Source organism: Manis pentadactyla, chromosome 1 (genome assembly GCF_030020395.1).
Source record: "Manis pentadactyla isolate mManPen7 chromosome 1, mManPen7.hap1, whole genome shotgun sequence".
NCBI classification, from domain to species: Eukaryota; Metazoa; Chordata; class Mammalia; order Pholidota; family Manidae; genus Manis; species Manis pentadactyla.
Window position 1 is genome coordinate 116537287 of NC_080019.1, and position 9977 is coordinate 116547263.

At 38.6% G+C, this 9977-nt stretch overlaps 1 protein-coding gene across 1 annotated transcript; it reads right to left on the reverse strand.

The window, feature by feature from the left end:
- Positions 1-536: 536 nt before the first annotated feature.
- On the reverse strand, positions 537-6260 carry CRYGS (crystallin gamma S). Its single transcript, XM_036875306.2, has 3 exons — positions 6129-6260; positions 1270-1512; positions 537-901 (listed from the first exon to the last, which is right to left on the reverse strand). Exons 1-3 carry the CDS (start codon positions 6147-6149, stop codon positions 629-631), a joined length of 537 nt encoding a protein of 178 aa, XP_036731201.1. The 5' UTR covers positions 6150-6260; the 3' UTR covers positions 537-628.
- Between the last annotated feature and the right edge of the window lie 3717 nt (positions 6261-9977).

Consider the following 9977-nt stretch of genomic DNA (forward strand, 5'->3'; position numbering starts at 1 on the left):
TAGGTATTCTGTCTCCTTAGGCAGACCTGGACAGTGTCCTTTCTACCTTTAAATTTCTCAGCGTCTTGTACTTACATTGTGCACATAGATCCCTAGCTAATATGGGTTGAATGAATGAGTTGGAAATAAAGAAAAAAGAACAAGGGCTTTTGAAACATAAATATTCTCGACCAAATCCTGGTTCCTCCATTTACCAGCTGGTGAACTTTGGCATGTTTTTAATTTCTCTAAGCCTAATTTCATTTTTATAAAATGCAGATAAACCACCTATCTTACAGGGTTGGGAAGAGAAATGGCACTCGATAAATGGCAGCTATTATTTATTGTACCTGCTGAATTAATATACAAAGCTTAGGCAACAAGAACCACTACATGATAGCATGATTTTCTAATCTTTTAATGCAGTCCCATTTTGTTTGGCACAAAGACATAGGCTGGTAATCTGAAGGATGAGTTGTTTTGTGTAACTGCCCACTATGATGGACTCTATTTTACTGGTCCCTGAAAGTGTTAAGGACAGGGACTATAGTCAACAGTGGAATGCATGCCAATTGTTTATTTATGATGCCTATTTGAACAGTGCCAGCCAGCATACGGCTCCTGGGAAGAAGCTAACGGTTCCGTGTCATTACTCCACAATGCGGCGGAAAGACTGAATGGCTGGGGAAGTTGCACCCCACTCAATGGGCTTCCGGTACTCCTTCTTGTCCAGGAGGTACTGCCTGCCACGGTAGTTGGGTAGCTCGTAGAAAATCCAGACACCCTCCGGCACCTTACAGGAGTGGACCTCTCGCATGTGAAACTGTTCCATGATGGAAGGGCAATCTTCAGTGGTTTCATACATCTGACCATTAAAATCCCCTTTCTCAAAGATCTGGATCTTATACTGGCCTCCACTGGACTGAAAGAAACACAGGAGGAAATGAACAGCAACCATTATGGAAATCACCAGCAGGTCAAGAACTCAGAGAACAGTATAAAGCTAGATGACCTGAACTCTTATCCCCACTGTACACTGACTGAAATGGCTGACTTTCAATAGGAAAATCTTAATTCCTTAAAATATTCAAGAGGTAAAGAAAGGGCTATGGAGACAATTAGTATTATTTGATCTTGTGACGAACTGACCTAAGAATTTATTTAAGCCTCAGCAGGCAACAAAAGACAACCACACTTCAAGAGGTTGGAATATCTTAAGAAAACACTTTCACTGGGAAGGAGCGCCAGTGTGTATGCACCTGAGAGAGCAAGCCATGCCTCCAGACTCACCAGATGAACAGCTCTGCAGGAGCTGAGGCGGTCGTTCAGGCCCATCCAGTGCTGGTAGTCAGGGTACTCGCCCTGAGGTAAGATGTACACGTACCCAGCAAAGTTGGGCCTTTCATACACAGCCCACGTGCCTCCTTCCACTCTAACGGAGTTGCAGCGACTCAGGTACATGTGGAAATCCGCACAGTCGCTATCACAGTCATAGTGGCGGCCTTGAAAATGTTTGTCTTCATAGAAAGTAATCTGAAGTGCGGGCCAACAAAGAGAACTGATAAGTTGGGTGGCTGTATTCATAGAAAAATAAAAATTAAGAACATATTTCCCACTTTAGAAATTCCTTTCTCAATTGTGAGAAAACAAAGTTTGACCTGACCTCACATTTACCTTTTGGCAGACAACTTTAGCTGCCAACAACAGGAATGAGTACTTTCTGAAAGCTTAAAATGAAGCAAAACAAGAGTGCTAACAGAAGTCAGCATTTTCGGACTCAAGTTCTTTACTCCTCTTTTTATGTTCCCACAGCTCCCTGTACTCATCACACCATAGAATAAACGATCAATTATATGCCTGCCCTTCCCATCAGACTCCTAGTAGACCTCTTCCATGGGCGAGGACCATGTCTTGTTTAAGCTATGGACTCCTGTAGGCAGTACCTGACATACCCTCAATGAATGTTTGAGGAAAATGAGTGAGTTCCAAATGCAGAAATTCATTCTAGGTGATATGGAAGATAAAGAGAGAAAAATGAAACACCGACCTTAGCTTCAGAGAGCTTATTTTAGGTGGATATAGAAACACACGAAAATATATCACACTATGTTCTGTATTATTATTTTACCAACAGAGTAGTTGCAAAGTGACAAAATAACAAGGCAAGAATGTTCTTTGCTTCAAACTCTTAACAGGTATTTATCATAGTCTTTGGGGTAAACCTCTGAGACTTCTGGCACGGGACAATAGCAGCCCTGAGAAACAGGAAGTAAGCCTGGGCTCTGGAGCGAATCTCCACAATCAGCCCTACTACTTTAGTCAGCTATCTCTCTGCACTCCACCTTCCCTTTGTCAAATGAAAGGATTAGACTAGATTTGATGTCCTGGCTGCAAAATAAAACTTTTCTGTTTGAAACAGAAGACAGAGTTTCCAAGAACTCCTAGGGTTTCACGAAGCAGTTTCTGAAAACCACCAGACCAAATGGATGACTTTGTCTCTTCTTGTTTCCTAATTCCACAATCCAAGATAATTTAAATAACTGAAATCACAGGTATCATTGAGTTATTTCCTGTCATTATGTCGCCACCTTGTGGCTAACTTGCTTTATGGGTTTAAAAGGAGAAAACCATGCCAGCCATTTCAGATGAAAGGGGCACAGCCAGGTAGTCTTGAGAGGATCTTTAAGGTGAGGATTGAATAAGTGGAGGTTTTGTTCAAAGGAATAAAGGAGTGAAGGAATATGGCCCATTGTAGGGACAAGTAGTTCATTAAGCCTGGCTGCATATTGAGCATGTAGTGAAATGTTAGGAAATTCTAAAGCCAGTAAAGTGACACAGGAGCCATGGTGACCAAGTGGGAGATGTAATGTAGCAGTTTGTGGCGAGGTATGGCTATGGGCGAGGTAAGAGAGGCTGAGGGCAACTGAAAGGCAATGGCAGTGTGAATGATGAGGAGGAAACAGTCAAAATAAACATAGGATTTGGTGACTAATTAGATGTAGGGGATGAAGAAAAGGAAGAAAGTGAGAATGATTTGCAAGCAGGCATTAAACCTCATTATTTTCTACCCTAGGTGAGTCTAGGTCATAACCTATTAATAGTTCCTACCTTCTACCTCAATCTTTCTTTCCCCTCCTACCATTCCCATGTCTTCTATTTCCTGTTCCTTAAAGCCTCCTTACCCATTTCCACCCCTATATCATCTGTTTCATCTCCCCTTCCCACATTTATCTCTAGCAGCTTCGTGTCCCATTTTAACATAGCACAGATTTAGACACATGGTACCCCAGCTTGGAGATGAAGAAAACAAACCACAGCACCACTAGTTACTGGCTCTGTGACCTTGGAAAGGCCACTGAACCTCTCTCTAAAGCTCAGGCTTCTCATTTGTAAAACTGGACAATATCCAGCGCAGTAGGTTGTACTGAGGGTCCAATGGGATAATGCCAATAAAACACTTAGTTTAGTATCTGGCCCATAATTGCCAATGAGCTTTTGCTACTGTTGTTATAAATAAAGAAGTTAAATGACTTGCCTAAGGTCATTACCTTCTCTCCCAAATCTAAGTTACAAGTAGTTACAGGCAAGCGAGTGGACTGCAGTACAAAACTCCTGGTTAATACTATGTGGTTCATTTTATTTTACCTTATACCTCTCTCAGCTGTTTTCCTACCTGCCCAGCTAGCACTGTTTACCATGTACAATTTATTCTCTTAGAAATTTAACAAGACTGATCCTCGTCTGACGGCTTTTCCCAAAACCTGTGGGAAGATTTTTAGGAAAATCAACGTACCACTCTATGAATGTATAGATTCTGAACTCCTTAATTAAACTGACCTTTGTTTTTTTGTTAACTATTCACCAAAAAAAGGCTTTACAAGGGATATGCTATAGGAAATTAATATCATCTTTTTTACTTCACTTCCTCATACTGCACTCTGCACATATACCTGACATCAGTACCTGAGAAGTGGAAACATACACAATGTTCTACAACGTTACCTTGCTATCCACCTTCAGCAGGCCAATCAACAGTCCTAAGGTTGAAACAAAGCTTGAGTGTTGCCTTGGAACCCTTACTGAGCTCTGGGACCAAGCTCTCCTTTCAGCAGGAGACCTTCCAAACCCCAGGGCCCAGGCAATGTTGGACCTCTACTCAACTTCCATTTACAGGACTGTGAAACCAACTCTATGGTCAGCTGAGAAAAGGTTTGGATTCTGGGCAAAAAAATTTGCAGAGAAGGCTAAGAAATGTGCAGGGAAATTATAAAATTCCTCTCATTTTTATGTCTATTTTTGAAAAATAGCCTACTAATCCAAGACAGCAGGAAGTAAAACATTTTGAGTAGTCCAGGGCTAACAAAAATAAAGTTGGCAAACATATTGCTTTTGCCAAGCCCGTAACTCTGATTAAATTGCTAGCAAAATAGTGGGTAATGGAGAACAAGAGAAAGAGAATTTGCAATGTCCTTTGGCATAGCAAGTAAAAGTTATTTAACTAAATGAACAGCCTAACTTCAAGAAAAAAAAAGAACACACTTTCTACTCTGGAAGTCTTTAAAAGCAGGGGATGTTTTCATCTAAGATGGTTCTGTAACGTCTTCCCTCAAGGCACATGTATAGCCCTGTAAGAACTTCAGATTTTTTTAGTGGGATTTGCATGGCCTATTTTCAAGAACCTCAAGCACTAAAGACACCATCTCATTTTCTCCACAAACCTCCCAGATGAAAAGTATGATTATTGGTTCTATTTTCCAAGTAGAAAAAAATCAGGCACTATCCAATTAAGGAACAAGTTAGCAGGTGTCTTCTGACATGAAGTACTTGACATTACCTATGTAATTTTCTTGCCAAAATAGCTAGTCTGAATCTAAACATGAGGAAACAGGCAGACAAATCCAGATTTCAGGACTTTCTGTAAGACATTTGGTCTGGACTTTGAAAAATGTCCATGTCTCAAACAACAGCAAAAATGTAGGGTAACTGTTCAGTGTAAAATTTTCTGAATTTTATAAGCTTCAAAGAAAGTATCTAAATGTAGGCTAAAGAAAAAAAAAGTTAGAGAGCATGGCAACCAAACGCAACGCTTGATCCTTGATTGGATCTTATGTCAGCTGAAAAGCCAGCCATGTGCAGCACATTTTTTGGAGCAGTTGGGGGAAATGTGAATATAGTCTAAATATTAGGTCTTATATTTATATGATAAATTTGGGGGACATGATAATGACATTATATTTATACAGGGAAATGCTCCTACTCCTAGATTTGTGCCCAAATACTTACGGCAAGACTATTAAGTCTGCTATTTATTTTCAAACGGCTTAGTCAAAAAAAAAAAGAAAGACAATGAGAGAGACTGTATATGGCAAAATGTTAACAACTAGAGAACATAAGTAAAGGACATACAAGCATTTGCCTAACATTTCTTTCTTATTCTTTTAAAATACAATGGGCTTGAAAACTTTCAAAGTAAAACATTAATTGGGGGTGGAAATCAGGCACCAGTGGCTCTGCCATCTGGTCAGTGGAAGAGCTGCAAAGAGAATGAAGGTAGGTTCCCTTGTTTGCAAAGTTCTGCATGAGAGATCAATTTCCAGTCTAACAATTGTGAATCACTTACTTTAGAGGTTATTTCCCTAGCTTAAGCAAGCACTTTATTTGGGGAAAGGGGTAAGGGTAACTGATTGAATGAGAGGATATGTAGCATTTAATTCACTTGACTAGTCTATCTTCCTTGGCCTTTTAATATATTAAAGGTAGATGCTAAATTTCACAAAACAAATTTTTAATTGAACACTAAAGTTTTCTTCTCCACATAATCCTCTTATCACCATGTCCTATTCCTGTGGGAATTCATAGACTATTAGTTGCTGGAAGGCAGAAATCATGATGATAGTTACATGTTGTATACCTACCTGTACAGTACTCAGAATAGCATCACACATAAAGATAACCCTTAATAAACTGTTTGGTAATTCTGTTAGAGGAGAAAATATAATAAGCATTTCTTACTCTTCTCTCCCAAATCTAACCTTCTGCTATCATACTTACCTCCAGGCAAAGCAAAGGCTTTTCTTCCTCTCTCATTCAATGTATCATAGATGAAAAGAAAGTGGGGAGGCTAAAATTCCTCATGACCATTTACTTACCTTGGTTCCAGTTTTAGACATTTTGGTGCATAGGTTACTTTCCCAGTGCTGAAATCCAGGAATAGCTACAGAGAGTTAGAGGCACAGAGACATTTATACTGGGCTGGTTTCAAATCAAACATTTGCTTAGTCGTGAGAATAGGATCCAAAAATTGAGTCAGTCATTTAGAGGCTATTGATGGTTTCTAGAAAAACAATCAGGCTTATGAAATAAAGGAAAGCCCAGCACCCCCTTTAATGCTTACCAAGCCTTGCTGCATTATAGACTTTGCTGAGTCAAGACACCAAAACCCAGCCAAAGTTTTTAAAATTAAAAGCAAAAATGTCCATCTTACCTGGGCAATTTTGTCTCCTAGTAAGGAGCCACCTGGAAATCTCCAATGTCTTCTTTTTCCTTCAACAAAGCTTGTAGGAGATAAGTCAAAAGACTACCCTTTAATTCTGAACAGAAGTGACATATTCCAAAGCAACAAAATTTACATGACAACTAAAGGCAATGCATAATCTTGTGTTTTGTAATAAAGTCACTACAAAGACATTTTTGGGATAATTGGCAAAAATATTAATATGGACTGCATATTAGATAACACTATAGTACTACTGTTAAACCTCCTGAATTTAATCACTTATACTATGACTACCTAAATACATGTTATTGCATTTAGAAGCAAAGGTCCAATGTCTCCAATCTATTCTCAAATTGTTGGGCAAAGATAAAACTATAATACTCTACAGAGAAGTGGCAAAGTGAATGTGGTAAAATGTTAACAAATGATGGATCTAGACAAAGGGTGTGTGGAAATTTCAGATTCTTGCAACTGTTAAGCTTGAAATTTTTCAAAACACATACAGACACACACAAACACACACAATTTCTAATCCATAAGGAAAGGTATTATACTGTGTAGCATGAGGGACAGAAAGCTACTGCGGGAATTCTGAATCTGAAAAGGTTAGCTGAGCTCAACTCACCACCTACTAGTTGGCATTTCTCTGATAGGATATCATATTGGGACCTGTTTGGAGAACATTTTTTTGGCACTTAATACACCTCTTACTTTAGGAGTAAGATTACATCTCAAGTAAAGTGAAAGAAACAAATCAACTCTTCTTCACTTCAATTTTCCTGGTCAAGTATATTCTTCTTAAGTTTATATTCCTCATCTTTCCACTAACAAAGCTATCCAACAAATATTTTTATATGGGATTCCCCCAAAATACACTATGGCCAATTCAGAAAATGGCAAATATGCCTTGATATGAAGATTACTGAGAACCAAAGTATTAAGTTATATGCTTAATCTTCTGAATTTTATAAGCTTCAAAGAAAGTATCTAAATAGTACCATTAACTTCATTAACCTATAGCAATTTCCAAAACATACTTTTATTACTCCATTTGATAATGCTTTGCTTACTTGAATTTCCATCTTAAAATAAAAACTTTGAAAACCTCAGTTAGAATTAATACACTTTTTTAAAAAAGTGAAGTTTAATTTTCACTTCAGAAATAAAAGTGAAAGCCGTTTTTTGACATAATTACTAATTAAATGGCCAGTGGGCATATAACACAATGCTTATCAGCAATCTGATTTATTTTGTTAATTTAATAATTGGTTTTCTTTAAGGAGTACAGCTTTCCCAATCAAATGTGAACTTTATTTTGATATAACATCACAGAATGGCATGGGAAACTGAGATGGAGCAGAATACGTGATCCCAAAAAATGCCACTTAGGCATGTGGATTATTTTGAACTGAAAGCAAACAAGACCCAGGGATTAAAAAAAAACTTTTAACTCTCCTTTGGCTACCTAAAAAAATTTAGACAGGGAGCCAGACCCAGAAAGAGAGCTATTACTGGAGATAACTTTTTATCTGAATGACCTATCTGTATGGCAGGGCAAACATCTGCTATTCTTACTGTCCTATGAATGACCCTCCTTCCCTTTGGAACCCCAAGCTTCTATCCCATTCCACAGCTCATATAACCCTCAACTGCCTGACTTGTCTTTGGGTCCTCTATCCTTATGGGACTACCTTACATACATAACTAAGTTTCTTTTTCTCTTATTAACCTGTCAATTTAATTAACATACCAGCCAAAAGAACGTAAAAGGTAGAAGAAAAGTACTTTCTTCCCCCACAATATCTTTTTTTTTAAATTTTGGTATCATTAATATAAAATCACATGAGCAACATTGTGGTTACTAGATTCCCCCCATTATCAAGTCCCGACCACATATCCTATTGCAGTCACTGTCCATCAGTGTAGTAAGATGCTGTAGAGTCACTACTTGTCTTCTCTGTGCTATACTGCCTTCCCTGTGCCACCCCCTACATTATGTGTGCTAATCATAATGCCCCTTATTTCCCTTCTCCCTCCCTGCCCACCCACCCTCCCTAGTCCCTTTCCCTTTGGCAACTGTTAGTCCATTTTTGGGTTCTGTGAGTCTGCAGCTGTTTTGTTCCTTCAGTTTTTGCTTTGTTCTTATGCTCCACGGGTGAGTGAAATCATTTGGTACTTGTCTTTCTCCACCTGGCTTATTTCACTAATACCCTCTAGCTCCATTCATGTTGTTGTAAATGGTAGGATTTTTCTTCTTATGGCTGAATAATATTCCATTGTTTATGTACCACATCTTCTTTATCCATTTATCTACTGATGGACATTTAGGTTGCTTCCATATCTTGGCTACTGTAAATAGTGCTGTTATAAACATAGGGGTGCATATGTCTTTTTGAAACTGGTATCCTACATTCTTAGGGTAAATTCCTAGGAGTGGAATTCCTGGGTCAAATAGTATTTCTATTTTTAGTTTTTTGAGGAACCTTCATACTGCTTTTCACAATGGTTGAACTAGTTTACATAGCCACCAGCAGTGTAGGAGGGAGGGTTCCCCTTTCTCCGCATCCTCGCCAGCATTTGTTGTTCCTATTCTTTTCGATGATGGCCATCCTAACTGGTGCGAGGTGGTATCTCATTGTGGTTTTAATTTGCATTTTCCTGATAATTAGCGATGTGGAGCATCTTTTCATGTGCCTGTTGGCCATCTGAATTTCTTTGGAGAAGTGTCTGTTCATATCCTCCGCCCATTTTTTAATTGGATTATTTGCTTTTTTGGTGTTGAGGCATGTGATTTCTTTATATATTTTGGATGTTAACCCCTTGTCAGATGTCATTTATAAATATATTCTCCCATAATGTAGGATGTTTTTTTGTTCTACTGATGGTGTTCTTTGCTGTATAGAAGCTTTTTAGCATGATGTAGTCCCATTTCTTCATTTTTTATTTTGTTTCCCTTGCCCGGGGAGTTGCATTCAGGAAAAAGTTGCTCGTATTTATATTCAAGAGAGTTTTGCCTATGTTTTCTTCTAAGAGTTTTATCATTTCATGACTTACATTCAGGTCTTTGATCCATTTCGAGTTTACTTTTGTGTATGGGGTTAGACAATAATCCAGTTGCATTCTCTTATATGTAGCTGTCCAGTTTTGCCAACACCAGCTGTTGAAGAGGCTGTCATTTTCCCATTGTATGTCCATAGCTCCTTTATCTTATATTAATTGACCATATATGCCTGAGTTTATATCTGGACTCTCTAGTCTGTTCCATTGGTCTATGGGTCTGTTCTTCTGCCAGTACCAAATCGTCTTGATTACTGTGGCTTTGTAGTAGCACTTGAAGTCGGGGAGCATAATCCCACCTCCCCCCCGCCCCGCTTTATTCTTCCTTCTCAGGATTGCTTTGGCTATTCGGGGTCTTTTGTGGTTCCATATGAATTTTAGAACTATTTGCTCTAGTTTGTTGAAGAATGCTGTTGGTATTTTGATAGGGATTGCACTGAATCTG

Excerpts from the sequence above, each read along its gene's own strand:
- CRYGS (XM_036875306.2), bottom strand. The coding sequence starts at position 6,149 with ATGTCTAAAACTGGAACCAAG. Across the intron at positions 1,513-6,128 it reads TGTCTAAAACTGGAACCAAG|ATTACTTTCTATGAAGACAA; the intron begins GTAAGTAAATGG and ends CCCGCACTTCAG. Across the intron at positions 902-1,269 it reads CCTGCAGAGCTGTTCATCTG|TCCAGTGGAGGCCAGTATAA; the intron begins GTGAGTCTGGAG and ends TGTTTCTTTCAG.